This window comes from Felis catus, chromosome D1 (genome assembly GCF_018350175.1).
Source record: "Felis catus isolate Fca126 chromosome D1, F.catus_Fca126_mat1.0, whole genome shotgun sequence".
Classification (NCBI taxonomy): Eukaryota; Metazoa; Chordata; class Mammalia; order Carnivora; family Felidae; genus Felis; species Felis catus.
Window position 1 is genome coordinate 102631112 of NC_058377.1, and position 18366 is coordinate 102649477.

At 44.2% G+C, this 18366-nt stretch overlaps 1 protein-coding gene across 14 annotated transcripts in view; it reads left to right on the forward strand.

Annotated features, from left to right (window-relative positions):
- CTNND1 (catenin delta 1) overlaps positions 1-18366 on the forward strand; it is a 52439-nt gene that overhangs the window by 24697 nt on the left and 9376 nt on the right. For 9 of the 14 annotated variants that reach the window (XM_045039318.1, XM_045039324.1, XM_045039319.1 and 6 more), the window contains 11 exons: positions 3425-3543; positions 4784-5075; positions 7277-7348; positions 8313-8465; positions 9130-9665; positions 13009-13472; positions 14575-14758; positions 15951-16068; positions 16531-16684; positions 17081-17098; positions 17541-17609. In XM_045039318.1, the coding sequence (XP_044895253.1) occupies positions 4881-5075; positions 7277-7348; positions 8313-8465; positions 9130-9665; positions 13009-13472; positions 14575-14758; positions 15951-16068; positions 16531-16684; positions 17081-17098; positions 17541-17609 (1963 nt within the window). In that variant the 5' untranslated portion in view covers positions 3425-3543; positions 4784-4880. Of the gene's footprint in view, positions 1-3405; positions 3544-4783; positions 5076-7276; positions 7349-8312; positions 8466-9129; positions 9666-13008; positions 13473-14574; positions 14759-15950; positions 16069-16530; positions 16685-17080; positions 17099-17540; positions 17610-18366 lie in introns of those variants that run through there. The other 5 variants (XM_045039327.1, XM_045039323.1, XM_045039320.1 and 2 more) reach the window with 4 other exon arrangements.

Here is an 18366-nt window from a genome sequence, read left to right on the forward strand (position 1 = left end):
GTAAAGCAGAGAGGGGAGCATGTGGAAACGTGTGGTTTATTCAAAAGACCTATTAACACCACCAAACTCTAGTCCTTTGTGGTAGCTATTTGTAGCAGTGTTTGTATTAGTAACCATATTAATAGCTTTCTGTGTGTCAAGTCATTTTTCTAAGCATTTTATGTGGATTGTCTTATGTACTTCTTACAACTACCCTTACATGTAGTTTATTTCCCCATTTTACAGAAAAGGAACCTGAGGGTTAGAGATTAAGTGGTACTTTGCCCAAAGTCCTATAGCTAAGAAACAGTGGAGTTGGGATTTGAACCTAGTCTGATTCTAAAGTCTGTATTTTTAACTTCTAAAAATCATAATTCCAAGTTACATTTCTTTGGCTGGGTTACAGTAGAATGGATCATTTCAGGGGACCATGCTATTGCTGATATTTTTTGCCCAGCTACCTGGTTGGCCTTGTCTGTTTGGTCCTGCTGGGTATTTGATCCAATTTAACTTCTGGTTTTGGATTCTTACAGAAGAGACTGAATTTGTACCATTGTTGAGGCTTTGCTGTAGACTCACAAGTCTGTAGGACCTATGGCTTGTTAGAAGTAAAACCAATTATAGTCATGGGGCGCCTGGGTGGCTCAGTCGGTTGGGCATCCGACTTCAGCTCAGGTCACGATCTCGCGGTCCGTGGGTTCGAGCCCCGCGTCAGGCTCTGGGCTGACCCCTCAGAGCCTGGAGCCTGTTTCGGATTCTGTGTCTCCCTCTCTCTCTGACCCTCCCCCATTCATGCTCTGTCTCTCTCTGTCTCAAAAATAAATAAAACGTTAAAAAAATTAAAAAAAACAAACAAAAAAACCCCAATTGTAGTCTTAAGGGAAAGTACAGTCTTAAGGAAATAGCAGGGCTCACTTTATGTGTGGCCTTCTCCTGCTCCTTCTCACTTTGAGAATTCCTCGATTCTTTTTGTAGTGAGATCCAGTGTTAACTCACTTGAAAATATTAAGAAAGGTGTTGGCCTGGACTCCCGTGACTTTCTTGACTCTAATTGCCAAAGTCGGTTAATGGTTTGCAGATTCTGGTCTAAACCATAATTTTTGTGTGTGTATGGCATGGAGAAGACTTTGCTTAAGTCTGAGTTGTGAAGCAGTGTTCTATAGCTTGCCAGCAGCTTCATTCTCTCCCCCTACTTCTGCTTGCTTTTTCCTCCCATTTGGTTCTGTTCTTCCACTTATATCTTATATGCAGACATATAAATAAGCCTTTAAGGAAAAATGGAAGCTTCCCCTTCCCCCTTTTCCTGTGATGTTTGGGCAGAAAGCTCAAGGACTGTGGGGAAGAAGGACTGGACTGTCCATCTTCTACTGGGCTTGTATTTTTTGGGCTTGACAGCATGTAGTAGAAAGAGAACACAGGCTTTAGAATGGAATAGATCTGAGTTGATATTCGGAACTTGCTATTAACCTAGACCTTGGGTAATTTCTTCACCTAGAGCCTGTTTTCTCATTTGCAGTAGAACTTACTTCCTTAGGGTTATAAGTATTGCCAAGATAATAAATGTAAAACATTCAGTAATTGTTAGTTCTTTTCACCTTTCCTTTCTCCTTGGTAATAAACTACCAAGGCGTCAAATAAGGGGTCAAGAACTTATTATAGCAGATCTGTAATACTCTATGCCCTATGTCCCAGAAACACTGGTCTAGGTGGGACCTCCCTAGTAAATAGAGTTGGAGCAGGGGAACCAGCTCATCCACTCCTTAGAACCCAGTTATGCTCTTGATCCAGTGAGTCTCATCTACTAGTTCACAGAATAGTTTTGGGCTGAGGCATTACCATTAAGTAATATAATTGGGAGATAGAAACTAACTCCTGAAACAACTTAATACCTCACATTTGTATGATGTACATTATCTCACCTGTTTCTCTTAGCAACCCTCAGTTAAACTGGGCTGGTGATGTTGGCATCTTACAGATGAGAACACGGCAGTGACTTTCTGCCATTGTTGGCTAGTGGCAGAGCCAGGACTGGTTCCAGTCTTCTGAGTCCTATCCCACACAGCCTCTGCTTCTCTCTTTCAGGCAGAAAATCTCCCCATGGAATCTGACCCTGTCTTTCTGCTTAACTGTGCTGTCCTCTTCTCCAAATTAGAGCCAGGTGGTTGGCCTTTAAAGCCATGAACGTGGGGAAGGATCGTGCCTCCTGGCCTAGAGCCCTGGGTAGTTTTCCTACAACCTTCCTTAACCCCTTCTTTTAAACTAAAGCTGTAGGGGTAAAAAGTGGCCGTTTATGGGTGACATAAAAGTGGGTGACAAACAGTTTCTCTGCAGCAGGGAGTGTTTTCACTGTATGCCCCATAATAGTGGTGGTTTGGGCTTTTATTAGTAAAGGAGATTACAGGGCAGAGGCTGCCAGAGTGGTAACTGCAGTCTGAGCCCTGTTGAAGCCTAGAACTGGAAGACTCACTCTTGGGCTTAGAGTCCTCTTGGTATGGAAGGTTCATAGGTCATCGTACATGATGGATAAGGGCAATGGTTAAAATGAAGCAATAGAGAGGAAAAGGGAGCAGCTTTTTTTTTTTTTTTTTTTTTTAAATGAGGTTACTTTTCATTAAAGACCCTTGAGTGGCCTGTTGGGATATAGGGTGGGAATAGAAGAACTTGGCAGTGGACCGGAAGGAAGAACAGGAGTTGATAAGTGTGACTGTGGGAGCGCAGAGCCAGGGTAGAAGGAATTTAGACAGGGTTGCCACATTCTTGGATTTAGGTACTGGATCCGCTGGAAGGAGCTTAGTGGTGGCGGACTAATTAGGGAGTTTATTGGGCACCTGTCTATCTGCTCCTCTGGGTGCTCTTGCTTACAGAATGCTGCGTATACTTTAAAGCACACGGGCCCAAGGGCCCAAGCATTTGTGTTTGGTGGGGCTCTGGGGAGCGTGGGAAAGGGAACTGAAGCAAAAGGCTCAGCCTAGGCTAGTCCCCACATGTCTTCCCCACTACGACTGTTGCATTGGTTTCTCAATGTCTTTGTGGGCATGCTGGGACTGGGCTTTGAGGTTTCTGCCTTAGAGGTGGGAAGGAGGGGGAAGGGCATTCCAACGACATTTCCCCCCCCCCCCCAATTTGGTTGCTGGGAATAGGGGGTAAATGAATCTTTATCCATATTATAACCTACCCCTGGTTTTGTACAGAAGTAGTCTATGACAGTAGAATCCAGGTTTTAGTGAAAACTACATCCAACGTCCAAATACCTGAAGACAGAGCAAAGTCCAAAGGGCATTTGTCACATTAAGCAATTCCAAGTCGTATTTTATACATCACTCACTCCCTTCTGTTCCCAGATTGTCCTTCTCCCAATACCTGCCCCTGTTCCTCTTATTTTTTAATATTTTGTGTATATATTATTTTCCTCTCATTCCCATTTTTCCTTCAAATATTTCTGCAGCTGTCTCCTTCCTGCTTCCTCCTTGCTGTGGTGGCTGGGATGCTTCTCCCATGATTTTTTGAATCTAGACTGGGCTGTTCTCTGTATTAAGCCAATCAGTTACGACCTTCTCTTAACAGGTGTGTATGGAATTATGTTTCTTAAGAATAAAATTTTTAAGTGTCTTTTTTCTTTAGGGGGTTGATGAGAGGGTGGTGAAGGAGGGGAAGAGAGTTTATTTTAAAACCTGCCTCTTGACATGGTATATTGTGAGCTGGCCATAAAATCTATAGCCAATTTGTAAGTGAGAAACCTTGTTCAGTCCAACAGTATGACTACAGTGCCCCTCCATTTACTGGCCAACTTGCAGTTAATGTAACAGGATAGGGGGAACTCTTCATTTTGTATAACTATCATTTATTGTATAACTAGCACACCAGCCCTCTAGATACTTGGATATTACCCTGAGTTGGAGTAAGTAAAGATGAAAAATATAGTTGGTTTATTAGAGCTTTCTGTAGAATAACAGGGATGTAGGAAGTTCCAGCAATTGACTGTCTGGAAATTAGAATATGAACTACTTCAAGGGACAGTTTCAGAGTTTGAGCCTCATGCTCATTTTCCAACTCCCCAAGGGAGGCAAAGGTCGCTGCATGGGTGCGTTTTTACATATGGAATTTTTGTGGGTTTTTTTGCTCCCTTGTCTCCTTTAGCCAAGGCACACGGTTTGCCTTCCAGTATCGTAGTACAGTTTTGAAACATAGAAAGGCCCCTTCCTGAATGTATTAAATATGGGGGCCTTCATTTTGTTTCCTGCATTTGATAGCAAGTTTTTAATATTTCCATTTTTAATTGGCCTTCTAATTTAGCATCTTCATTTAGTGTATTTTGCCACCACTGCAGCAATTTCAGTGTTCAGATTTGGGGAGGTTGAGGAAGATCTGTGGACCTGTACTGCTCCCTTACCTCTAACAGTGGCTTGCTCTTGCAGGACAGCGAGTGCTGGTCTGTAATGTGGAGTTACAATTTTCATTGAGTTGATGCCAGCAAATTTTCCCAGGGAAAAATAATCTAGTTTTAATCTCCTGTCATGACTGCAGCCCTTAGCCGTATTCTCCCTCTTGTGCCAACGGTATAGACTTGGATCTAGTTGCACCTTTCCATTCAGTAATTATTTCCGGTGAGGTGTTTACCAAAGGGTAACGGGCAAAGGATCCTGCTTGAGCGGACACTGGTGATGGGCTCCCAGGCTTGATGGTGGCTGGCTTTCTGCATCGCAGTAAAACCACAAGAGGGCATCTTTGGCTCTGGGATTAATGATTCATCTGTCTTCTCTGACCTGTGACCTTTTCTCTCCTCTCTCTTACCTTCTCCCGGTAGTGTGAAGTGAGGGGGGCCTTCTCCCTCCTTGCTCCTCCCTCTGTGATCCACACCTTCCTTTTTACCCTGTTCTGCGGCGGCTCCGCCCTTTACCTTCATGGACGACTCAGAGGTGGAGTCGACCGCCAGCATCTTGGCCTCTGTGAAGGAGCAAGAGGCCCAGTTTGAGAAGCTGACCCGGGCGCTGGAGGAGGAGCGGCGCCACGTCTCGGCGCAACTGGAACGCGTCCGGGTCTCACCACAAGATGCCAACCCACTCATGGCCAACGGCACCCTCACCCGCCGGCATCAGGTAACCCATCAGACCTGCAGGTAGGACTCTCCATCAGACCTGCAGGTAGGACTTTGGCATGGTCATAGAGAGGCTATGATCCTACCTGGGAAACTACTTTTCCTCATGGTGCTGGGCTGTCCAGTGCCCATGCTTCATGGTGAACCTATCCAGGGGTGTTAAATACTGATATAAGACACAGGGGATATTGCTGTTCTGCTGAGTTGAGTGGACTTATCTCGAGAAGCATCCGTCTGACTTCTGTTTTGCTGGAGTGGGGTTTCTGGGTTGGGATTCTAGATCATATAGTTTTGAGCTGTAATCAAGTTACTTCTGTTTTCTCTGATTTTTTTTCCCCAACTTGGTATCAAAAATTCAAGAAAGTAAATGTCTGCTTAGTGGTTGGCGCAGTTGGGCATCTTGTATTCTCGGCTCCAGTTCAGTCTCCCTCAGGGAACAGTCTGCTCAGAAGGTGTGGCAGTGTCCATAAATTGTGTATTCCTGCTCCATATTGTCCTTGCGTGCTCGTTTTGTTGGCTTTTGCAAATCATGTCTTGGAGGGAAGGGATCATTGGTTAGAGCTGGAGAAGGAGCATCGTGCTGCTATTTAACCCAGATAACCACAGGAGCCAGTGGTCTCTGGGTTGGCTGACTTTGTGATGTGACTTGGGGGAGTTGGTGTTAGAAATGAGAAGTATCTTGTGTTTCCTATGGTTTCTCTGGTCTGACTTTGCTGTGATATAATCTGTCTGAGGTTATGCGTGCGTTCGTGTGTGTGTGTGTGTGTGTGTGTGTGTGTGTGTGTGTGTGTAGAGTAGGCATTGCCCAGTAGACTCCATCTTAAGAGATCTCCTGTGGGAACTAACAACAGTGCTTATGCTCCAGCTTATGCTCCAGTTGCCTTTTTCATTGATTATTTTTTAAGACAGAGAAGGTTCCTCGTGCTGAGGAGCATATTGAGTGAGAGGACTGAAGTCCATTTAGGGGATGATCAGGAACTTGGAGGCAGTGTGTTTGCAAGATTCCTAGGATTTTTATAGGAACCAGAATTGAGGGTCAGGAATGAGAGGTATATATGGAATGGGGAGAGCAGGACTGCTCAGGCTTGGAGGTGGTGGGGAATTCCAGGATTTAGTACAAGATTTCTCTTTCTGTCTCTTTTTTATTTTTAACTTCAGTTCAGCAGTGAAGCCACACCCTTCCTTCTTCCTGAAAATAATGTTTAACTTCCTCTCCCTGCAGCATTACACTCCCTAGGTAATGGGAGAAGGGTGGGGGAAGTCTCCCAAGGTGGCTGGATCTCACAGTTTTCTATTGGAAGAGGAGCAGTCAAATGTATTTTTACATAGTATAACGTTGTCAGATTATTTCCTGCTGCTTAAGACAGAGCAACTTGTGTTCCGTGGCTCTAAACATTGGTGAAGATGATGTTGAGACAACTGTCTGCTTGAGGGGAATTGGGGTACTCATTTTCTTCCTATTGGAAAGAGAGACTCCTCTCTCTTGCGTCTCTCTGATATGGAAGTTTCCAGTGGTAGTAGAGCATGAATATGGACGGAGCAATAAAGAAGGCCTTTGGAGGGGCGCCTGGGTGGCTCAGTCGGTTGAGCGTCCGACTTCAGCTCAGGTCATGATCTCGCGGTCCGTGGGTTCAAGCCCCGCGTCGGGCTCTGTGCTGACCCCTCAGAGCCTGGAGCCTGTTTCGGATTCTGTGTCTCCCTCTCTCTCTGACCCTCCCCCATTCATGCTCTGTCTCAAAAATAAATAAACGTTAAAAAAAAAAATTAAAAAAAGGCCTTTGGAAACTCCCCAACCTAGCCTTATATTTTTAAGGACTTACCTGAGTCTCTGCTATTTACTCAGCCAATAGTTTTTGAGTGCCTGTTATGTGCCAAGCATTGGTCAGGGCACTGGAAATACATCACTGAACAAAACTGACCAAAAAATGAAAAATAAAAATACAACAAACATCTGCCCTCATAGAGCTTACCTTCTTATCCTCCAAAGACCCAGTCTGCTAGTACCAGGCCCAATTCCAGTTTTGAGGAAAGTGCTAAAACTAAGGGGTGATGTTGTTCTTTTATAAGTACTTGACAGAAGGACTCCAGGCCACAAATATCATTTTGAAAGCCCTTTTCCTGTTTGGAAAAAAAGATAATTTGTATTTGATAGAGCAAAGGAAGGCCACAAAATGAATTATCTCCTTGTGGGCTGTGTTTCAGAACGGCCGGTTTGTGGGCGATGCTGACCTTGAGCGACAGAAATTTTCAGATCTGAAACTCAACGGACCCCAGGTAACTTCTTTGGTTCACAGTCTCAGCTGTTTCATTTGTACCTTCTTCCTTCCCCAGCCTATAAAAGCTTATGGGTGTCTTGTAAAGTACATTGTAAGTACCCCCCCCCCCCCCGCATTAATTAAGAAAATAAAACAGTGGAGCTTCAATGTATAGATGATTGTATTTTGGAATGAATCTTAATGGCTGTTGATCCGGTATTTGATCCCTCAATTACTGCATCCCTTTTCTGGAATGGGCGTGCTTCTATTTCTACCTGAAATCTGGTTGGTCTTGAGCCTTAGGCAGTTTCTGAAGGGTACAGAGCCAGTCAGAAGATGGCTCTTTTGGGGATTTTTCTGGTTCATCTTAAAAGTTCTTTATTGGTTGAACTTCTTTTTTGAAGGATCACTCATATGTAGATGTAGCCGCGGTCAACACAGATCATATTCACTTTGACGACCAGAACTGGGAAGTTAAATCTGCTGTCTGCTGTCTCTGTCACTTGGGTGTTGATGTGGCTATAGTTAACTCAGTTTATATATGTGTGTGTGTGTGTGTGTGTGTGTGTGTGTAATATTTGAATGTTTATTTTTGAGAGGAGAGACAGCATCAGCAGGGGAGGGGCAGAGAGAGAGGGAGACATAGAATCTGAAGCAGACTCCAGACCCTGAGCTGTCAGCACAGAGCCTGACACGGGCTTGAACCACAAGCCACAGGATCATGACCTGAGCCAAAGTCGGACACTCAACCGACTGAGCCACCCAGATACCCCTCAGTTCATATTTGTTAGATGACTAGAACTGGGAAATTATAGCTTCTGCTCTTTTGTAGAAGTTCAAAATGTGGGGAAAGCTACCCCTCTGAAAATCCTGGGGCCCATGGAAGATGCATGAGAAGTCTTTGTCTCTAGGGAGACTGCTTGTCATTGGGTTGGACTGTTGATCTTTATGGCTGTTTCTTGCTTTTCCTCTTTTCCATACAGGATCACAGTCACCTTGTGTATAGTACCATTCCCAGGATGCAGGAGCCAGGGCAGATTGTGGAGACCTACACGGAGGAGGACCCGGAGGGAGCCATGTCTGTTGTCTCCGTGGAGACCTCTGATGATGGAACTACTCGGCGCACAGAGACCACAGTAAGCTAAGACTTATACGAGGTCGGGGATGATGGAGGAGGTCTTCTTGTGGGCTTTACTGGGAGGGATTAAGAACTTAATTAGGGTGGGGGCACTGGGGTGGCTCAGTTAGTTAGGCACCTGAGTTTAGCTCAGGTCATGATCTCACAGTTCATGAGTTCAAGTCCCATGTCGGGCTCTGTGCTGACAGCTCGGAGCCTGGAGCCTGCTTTGGATTCTGTCTCCCTCTATCTCTGAACCTCCCCTCCTTGTGCTCTCTTTCTCTCTAAAAAAAAAATAAACATATAAAAAAATTTAACAATTTAAAAATTAAAAAAAAAAAAAAACTTAAGGTGGATGAAAGGTGTTGAATGTATGTAGTGGAGGCATAAAGAAAGTGGTCTCTGGCCAGACAGGGAATATAGAAGAGATCTGGGAAAATCTAATGGAATGGGGAAGAAAGAAAGACCTTATAAGGTCTATAGTAGCTTCCTTTATAGGCACAGTTACTGTCAGTGCAGCTGTCCTGCCTGGGGACTTCCTCTAAGATGGAGAGGAGGGTAGATGGTAAAGCGTAAGGCATTTCTAGATAAAGTGATCTGGCAGTAGGGGTTTATTTCATTTCTTAGAGCAGTCTAGAATTTAAGCTTCTATTGTTCACTCTTTTCTCTTTCCTTACTTGAAGGTCAAGAAAGTGGTGAAGACTGTGACAACACGGACAGTACAGCCAGTCCCTATGGGACCAGATGGGCTGCCTGTGGATGCCTCGTCAGTTTCTAACAACTATATCCAGACTCTGGGTCGTGACTTCCGCAAGAATGGCAATGGGGGACCTGGTCCCTATGTGGGGCAAGCAGGCACTGCTACTCTTCCCAGGAACTTCCACTACCCTCCTGATGGATATAGCCGCCACTATGAAGATGGTTATCCAAGTAGCAGTGACAACTATGGCAGTCTGTCCCGGGTGACCCGCATTGAGGAGCGGTATCGGCCCAGCATGGAAGGTTATCGGGCACCTAGTAGACAGGATGTCTATGGGCCCCAGCCCCAGGTTCGGGTAGGTGGGAGCAGTGTGGATCTGCATCGTTTTCATCCAGAGCCTTATGGGCTAGAGGACGACCAACGTAGCATGGGCTATGATGACCTGGATTACGGCATGATGTCTGATTATGGCACTGCCCGTCGGACGGGGACGCCCTCTGACCCTCGCCGACGACTCAGGTAGGGAAGAAAAGGGGAAGGTAAGGGTCTTTTCAAAATAGTGAAAAGGGACAGCTCTTTTTTTTTTTTTTTTTTTTAATTTATTTTGTTCATTTTATTTGTTTTAGAGAGCAAGTGGGGGAGGGGGTAGTGGGAGAGAGAGAATCTCAAGCAGGCTCCACGCTCAGCAGAATCCATCGCCAGACTTGATCCCATGATCCTGGGTTCATGACCTGAATTGAAATCAAGAGTCAGATGGATGAGCCACCCAGGCTCCCCTCTTCTTTCTCCCAAGTGTTTTTCAATAAGAGACACTTGTGTCTTCCCTTCTGTGATTTTACTAAATATTGACTTGCTTTTTTGTCTCTTTTTCATTATAGAAGTCATATATCTAATTATAGAAAATGACTTGTGATGGTTATTGGTCTATATCCTGAAGAATGGCCTTTGCTTCTATGCCAAGAGTTTCTGCTGTTTCTGCCTAACCCCCAGTTAGAGATAGGCAGCATCACAAAGGAGCTTGGTGCCTGGGGCTGTGGGACACTCCCTTGCTCTTGTGAATTTCTTCAGCATCTGATTTGGTATTCAGAGTTGAGGGTTTTAGGCTTTCCAGGCCAGAATAGACAGTGAAGGGAGAACCCTCCCCATGGTGATTTTAATCTCAAGTTAAAAACAAACCTTGATCTCACAAAAGCCCAAATTGACACTGTGTTTTGGTTCTTACATTTGATTATAAAATGAAATGGGGGTGGCATCCTTTGAGGGTGGTACATTAGTGACATTCTGAAAGGTCACTAAGCAGCTGCCTCTTCTGACTTTACTACTCATCCCGGAGGATTCTTTGGTGATCTGAAAAAGGGCATGATTGATGTTTGGGCTGGTAGATGGTTTGCCTTGAGAGAATGCTTTGGAATGGGGGTTGGCAAACCTTTTCTGTGAAGGACTAGATAGAACCATTTTAGGCTTTGCGGGCCATGTATAATTTTTGTTGTGTGTTGTTGTTCTTTTTACAAACTTTTAAAAATATAGAAGCCCATTTTTAGCTCTGGGGCTGTGCAAAAACAAGTTTGGCCCATAGGCTGCCAACTCTGCTTTAGATTAAATCAGAGACATAGTGTTTACTAGGCAAGGAAAAATAAGAAGTAAAGGGGAAGATGTATAGATGTCTTGATGGTAAGGCTATCCTAGCAGCTGTTGCTGAATTTCTCTATGGGATCATAACCTTCTAAAGCAAATGCCTTTGTGCTCATTTTCCTCATATTAGGTAGCTTTGGTTAATAATGAACTGGGCTGGGCCCAGGGGTAGAGGCCCCATTATCTAAGCCTGAGTCACTCACCTTTTAGGTATTGTATCATTTGGACAGCTAGTCCAACTCCCATGTGACTCACCTTTCATTGGGGGGAGGGGGCAGTGGGGTGGGCATCAGACCTCAGCTGGTGCAACTTGGAGCACTGGTAGATAACAGCTATCACCAAAGAGTCTGCCCAGGGTGTTGGCCCTTCTGCTTGTTAACAAATCTGCCTTTCTGACTTCCTCATTAGTAGAGTGATTGGACCTAGGCAGGTGTGGGTGGCCAGCTCATTCTCTGCTGTCCCTTGCTGTGGCAATTGACATAGAGAGCGTCTGGGGCCTGGTTCTTGGGTCTGTTCCAGGGTGGCACTGGACTTGGAAACCTGCTTGACTAGCAAGAACATTTGCTGCTTCCTGCTCTAGGCCTAGGAGAGTAATACAAGGTCAAACGGAAACAGTAAGGCAGAATGATTAGTGGAAAAAGCACTGAACCAGAAGACTTCTAGTTGTGCCTTTGCCACTAGCTACATAGCCTCAAGCAAGTCATTTAATCTTTCTGGGTACAGCTTTGTTATTTGTAAAACAAGGGAAAGAATGTCATGATCCACTGCTTGTAAAAGAAGGAAATACAACTGAGTGACCAACATCTTGGTTATAGCAATTGTTTTTGTGATTGGTTATATTAAAATAATAATCAAAGTAAAATATGCTCACTAAAAACTAGAAAACCCAGAAAGGCACACCATCCATTGATAAAGACCTATGGTTAACATTTGGTGTGTTTCCTTTCCTTTGGTGCGAGTTCTTTTTTCCTATGCAGGTAAACATACCCTGACTTTCTTTTTCTTGGCTAAACTGGAATCTTACTTAAAATAGTGTTCAGTAGCTTATTTTTAAAACTCAGCTCTATAACCTGTTCATTTTGTTTCAATGATATTAAAAAATAGTGAATTTTACTAAATGCTTCATCCATCTGAGTTGCTGCTGAGTGGTTGATGTTGACAGCTTTGAGGCAGGCCCTTGGCTCCTGGCTAACCTTGAGGGTTGGGCTGACAGTGGGAGGGGTTTTGTGGAACAAACAACAGACTCATTTGGAGAGTTCCACACAATAGATTCTCCTCTTTCCTATGGGAGCCAAAGAGTGAGATGAGCTCACAGATAATGGGTCTCTTCCTTCCTGGTGGTTATGAATAAATAATAGTGTGACAGATTCACCCTCTAGTGGTTGCTGGTAGTACTGAAATAGGAAGAATTCTGGTTAGACTTCTCTAAACCTTCAGTTGCTTTGTTTTTGTACTTTTCTTGGTGACTGGGTATCCCAAATGCTGTGGTGTTCTGTAGTCTCTGTTTTAACAGAATCTGAGGTATTTAGAAATCAGAGGCTAGAAATCCTATCTCAAACATATTTGTTGAATAGCAGAGATGACGTTGGGGTGGACTGTGAAAATTAATGTTCAGGCTCATACCAAAGCGAAGTCCTCATGTAATGTACCAAGAAGGCATGTACTGTTTTTACTCTTATCACCTTCTCTCTTATAATTTCCAAAATAAGATAAGGAGAGGCTTAAATAAGAAGTGTGTTTAAGGGTCTAATCCCAGCAGCTGTTTCCTGTGTGTAAATGCCTCATTTCCTGTTTAGCTAAAGGCTTGTAAGAACTGTTCTCAGACATTGTTTGCTGACTTCTTTGGTTTAACCCTGTCATCTGAGGGTTTATTTCAGTCTCTATCCAGAGAGGTTAGCTGTCAGGTATCATTTAAGTGCTAAGCAGTCAAGATTTGGTTCTTTTTTTGTGATTAACGTCTCTGAATATTTGTTACCCTCTTCCAAGCTAGTAAACTTGATAGGAAAAAAAGGTAGTTTTAATCTAAATGCAGATGCCTTTAAAACTGTTACCTTCTCTCCTTAAGAAAAATTGATCAACGCATCATTTATGCAAAGGAGAGGTAAGATCTAGCGTACTGGAGCTGAAGTTACTCTTGCCTTGGAGGTGAGGGGTAATGGGAGCTCACCGGGAAACCAGACTCAACAACTTGATGTATTCGTCTTTCCTCTTGGTTTTTCCAACACTGCAGGAGCTATGAAGACATGATTGGTGAGGAGGTGCCATCGGACCAGTACTATTGGGCTCCTCTGGCCCAGCATGAACGGGGAAGTTTAGCAAGCTTGGATAGCCTGCGCAAGGGAGGGCCACCACCTCCCAACTGGAGACAGCCAGAGCTGCCAGAGGTGATAGCCATGTTAGGGTTCCGCCTGGATGCTGTCAAGTCTAATGCAGCTGCGTACCTGCAACACTTGTGCTATCGCAATGACAAGGTGAAGACCGACGTTCGGAAGCTCAAGGGAATCCCAGTACTGGTGGGGCTGTTAGACCACCCCAAAAAGGAAGTGCATCTTGGAGCCTGTGGAGCTCTCAAGAATATCTCTTTTGGGCGTGACCAGGATAACAAGATCGCCATAAAAAACTGTGATGGTGTTCCTGCCCTTGTGCGATTGCTCCGAAAGGCTCGTGATATGGACCTCACTGAAGTCATTACTGGTGAGTTACAGGCACAAGAGGACTGCTCGGTTGGGGTTACTCTTACCCCTGGAGATGTTGAGAGCTAGAAGGATTTCCAGTCCTTTTATTTTTGAGTCAAGGTCGTGAACTTGTGGTCTTTGGGTCAAATCCATCTCACAGATTTGTTTGGATCACACAAGGTTTTCAAAATTTTAAAGAATTGGTTGCTGATGTTTAAAATTCAGAAGATTTCACTTAAAATTCCAGATTCTTGGCTTCTGGTAAAAACGTGCAAGGATTGGTAATAGTAGGTTTATTTTGCTCCCTGACAGTTGGTCTGAGCTGATTGGTACATGTGCGCTCCGGTTTGCAATAATCCTGAACGTATTCTATTGCCTTTAGCCAACTACTGCCACGTAGGAAGTTGTCTCCCAAACACTGAAGCTGGGTGTCTGCCGTTTTTCTACTCTCCTGTAATTTCTTTTAAGTATCTGCTTCTGACATACCTGCCTGACGTGTGTGGACAATCGAGCTTGTGGCCCTTGCTTTAGAAGAGTTGTTTTTCATGTTGTGGGTCGTGATCCATTAGTGCATATTAAATACAGTTTTGTGAATCCCAATCAGTATTTCAAGAGAAAGAGAGAACAAAAAAATAGGGTAGATTATTAGTTCTCTGGACTGATCTTGCCCATCAGGGGATATTTGCAGTGTCTGGAGACAGACAACTTGGCTTGTGGGGAGTGCTACTGGCATCTAATGAGTAAAAGCCAGAGATGCTAAACATCTAACAGTGGACAGGTCAGCTTCCCACAACAAAGAATTATCTGGCCTAAAAGGTCAGTGGTGCTGAAGTTGAGAAACTCTGGTAGAGATAGCCCAGAGAGCATTGCTTGTAAGTATTACTTTATGAAATTTTATTTCATGACATGTATGTATGTATGTGTATGTTGAGCCATAATGTATATTTCTTACCGTGAGTCACAAACAAAAGCTTAAATATCAGTATAATGTATCTGGTTATACCAGATTATAAAGTATTGGGGAAGACTGAGAAATGATGGAGTAGGGGATTCTCTTTGGCTTTCTTCAAACATCCTGTGTTGGGTGTTGGAGAGGTTATCTGATGAGTTGTCTCTGCCAGGAACCCTGTGGAATCTCTCATCCCATGACTCAATCAAAATGGAGATTGTGGACCATGCACTGCATGCCTTGACAGATGAGGTGATCATCCCACACTCTGGTTGGGAGCGGGAACCAAATGAAGATTGCAAACCGCGCCATATCGAGTGGGAGTCGGTGCTTACCAACACAGCTGGCTGTCTTAGGTAACGTAGGGGCTTCAAGAGTATGAAGATTGAAGTTTTGAGGACTAACATTTTTTTTTTTCTTTTTAAATTCTTCAGCCTGTCACTCAGCCTCCATTCCTGTGACTGGAGGAATGACTCTGACTCCAGCCTGTCTTCTACCTTTGTCACTACTCCTTTGTATGCCACATACGTTCGCTACGCTGGTTTACTTGTTGTTCCCTGCACATCCTCACTTCTGTGCCTCTTTGACTTTGTTCATTTAATTTGTAAATGTTTGTTCAATATCTACCACATGTAAAGCAGTTGTCAAGTCCTGAGCTTGGAGCTTTTGTGTATGTCTGTGTCCCTGTCCTCAATGATATGTATTTCAAGTAAGGCTGCAATGAGTGAACAAAAGGAGTACAAAATGTACTAGAAGGGTAGGGGGAGGAACTGTTCTTCCTTCAGTCCACATCACCCCTGTCTCTTTTATCTTTTTTTTCCTACAGATTTTTTTTTTTTTTTTTTTTTTTAAGTAATCTCCACACCCATCGTGGGGCTTGAACTTAAAACCCCAGGATCAAGAGTCGCACGCTCTACCGGCTGAGCCAGCCAGGCGCCCCTCCTTATTTATCTTTTGAGGCTAAACTCAAGAATGCCTTTATTTCATGAAAATTTTCTTGATATCTTCTTTCTCTCTTTGGAGTATACCCCTGTGTTCTCTGCCCCATTCTTCATTCGTCCTTCCATGAAAGAAGTATCTATTCTATCTTAAAGCACTGTTAACAGTATAAATGTCCTGAAAGTAGGGATTGTCTTAACTTTCTCTAACCGCAGTGCCTTGCTTATAACAAGTACTCACTATTCGTTATAGTGAAAAGAAAAGATACAGAGGAGGCTTGTAAATGTTGAAGATATCAAGGGAGGATTTCTAGATTTGAGTCATCTTTTTTTTTTTTTTTTTTTTTAATTTTTTTTTTTTCAACGTTTTTTATTTATTTTTGGGACAGAGAGAGAGAGAGAGCATGAATGGGGGAGGGGCAGAGAGAGAGGGAGACACAGAATCAGAAGCAGGCTCCAGGCCCCGAGCCATCAGCCCAGAGCCTGATGCGGGGCTCGAACTCACGGACCATGAGATCGTGACCTGGCTGAAGTCGGACGCTTAACCGACTGCGCCACCCAGGCGCCCCATAGATTTGAGTCATCTTGAAGCCTCTCCCTTTCCCCTCAGGAATGTCAGCTCAGAGAGGAGTGAGGCTCGCCGGAAACTTCGGGAATGTGATGGTTTAGTGGATGCCCTCATTTTCATTGTGCAGGCTGAGATTGGGCAGAAGGATTCAGACAGCAAGGTAAGTTGACAGCTGAGTGAATTCCATTCACAGCAACCATGAGGCACCAGTAGTGCAGACCTACCATCTCAGGCTTTCAGATGACCTGAGGTATCTGTACCAGCTCCTGTTCCCTAAAGCAGATGTTCACCATGGTTTTCTTTAGAAATTCCTTCACCTGTATAATCTGTTTTAAAGCTGTTTAGCTATATTTCCAAGGTTCTATATTTTCCTAAGTAGGAAAAAGGGTGACCCTCGGTTTTGTGTCACACACCAAATGGTGGCAGAAACCTTCCAGTAGCCTGAGGCTGCAAGGATTTTGAGAAGCTTGGTGCGCTTAAGAGGCTTTGTGAGAGATGACGGATTGGGCTATGCTTTTGGGGATCAGTATTTTAATACTTGGATCATGGAAACCTGGACTTGCTGGGAAATCACTATAGGCATTCTCCTCACTCACCGAGCCCTTTATCTTGTGTCCCCAAGCTTGTGGAGAACTGTGTTTGTCTTCTTCGGAATTTGTCATACCAAGTTCACCGGGAGATCCCACAGGCAGAGCGTTACCAAGAGGCACCTCCCAACGTTGCCAACAATACTGGGCCACATGCTGCCAGTTGCTTTGGGGCCAAGAAGGGCAAAGGTGAGTTTTGGTTCTTTGTTCCTTGCTCTTTAATGTAGGATGGGAAAGGGAAGGAACTCTTTTAGCTTTAGGCACAAAACACTTGCTGAGCAGTACACGAGTCTGCCTAGTCAAGGATATCTCCTCGCTCTGCAGCCGCTTCCCCAGTGTCGTGTTCTCCATTCATGGCGGTGATCGTGGTGGTGGTGGTGGTCATTGGTATCAGTTTGGGGGCAGTGAAGGACGAGAACTCAACTAATCTGGGGCCTTCTCCCCCATTCCTCCTTTGTGTTTCCCGTGTTTTTCTTTTCCTCCTTGCTTCCCTGCTTATTTGCCCACGATCCTGTTGACATCTCTCTCCTGCATTTTTCTTCCTTCATTTCTCTCTGCTTTCCACCTTGGGTGACGCACTGGAAGATGAGTGGTTCTCCAGAGGTGAGTGGAATCTTTTAAGGAGCTTATGGACTTCTAATTTGCATGCTTTGGTTTTAGCTTCCCTAGTATTTCCTAACCCTTCCCTGTGGATGCATGTAGGAAAATTCAGTTGAGGAGGACCATTGAAACAAGTTCAGCTCTTTGGAGCTAATAGCTCATGGCATGCTATTTCTGGATAGCAGACCCAGGTCTCAGAACTCAGGACAACAGCAACAACGGTGCTTATCCTTATCTTACCTGTCTGCTGCCTGTTTTCTGTCCTTGTTTCTGCACAGCCCCCTGCTGAGACAGCTTGTGGGGGGGGACCTTGTTTTTTGTTTTCTTCCCCCCTCTTGATGTATCTCTGATCCAAAGATTTTGACTGAAGAATAAAAAGTACACTATGTGGACTCTTTCCTTTCTTAAACTTTTTCCCCTCCCCTCCTTTTTTTAACTTCCAAAGGGAAAAAACCCACAGAGGATCCAGCTAACGATACAGTGGATTTCCCTAAAAGAACTAGTCCTGCCCGGGGTAAGTTATCTTTTTCTTTTTAGTCTCCAGGGATCTCGGTCTCATATATATATAGTTCACAGACAAGCGTTTGGTAACCTAACAGTAGACTCTGCAGTATGATCACTGTTCTCTGTCCTACTCTGGGCATGGAATGATGGTGGAGCACTGGGAAACTGGTATTGTAGCAATAACTTAGGAAAGATGGCTTGCTGTGGCAACTTTTCAGATTATTGGAGGATGGGTAAGGTCCTGAACCCATCTAGGCCAGAAACGGAGGTGCTTTAAGTAACCACTACTGTCCTTAGGACTGTAATTGTTCTAAGAAGCCTCTTTCTCACAGTTTGGGTGTTTATGTTTACCAGTACAGTGAGTTTAAAATTCACAGTTCTTCATGGATGTAAAAATTTTAGATGTTGTTAAATCTAGGATAGGCTTTGTACTTAGTCATAGTAAAGGTAGACAGAATGATTCAGTTAAGTTAGAAATAATTCACTTGAGATGAGGAATCTTTAACCCTGAGCAGTGTCAGTGGGCACCTGAATGCCCTGAGTGCCAAGGCCAAAGTAGACTGTGGAAGAGAAGAGACAAAGAGGAAAGAGAGAAAGGAGTTGCATATGAGAGTTGAGGTCTGTTCTGCTCTTCCCATGGGTGAATTATTCTTAAGAAGGCATGGAATCAAGCCTCTGAGTTTGCTCTTGGGTGAGTGGGAGAGTATAGGGGCTCTAATGGTATAGGAGCACAAATCCATCAATCCAGAGTACTGAGGCTGAACTTC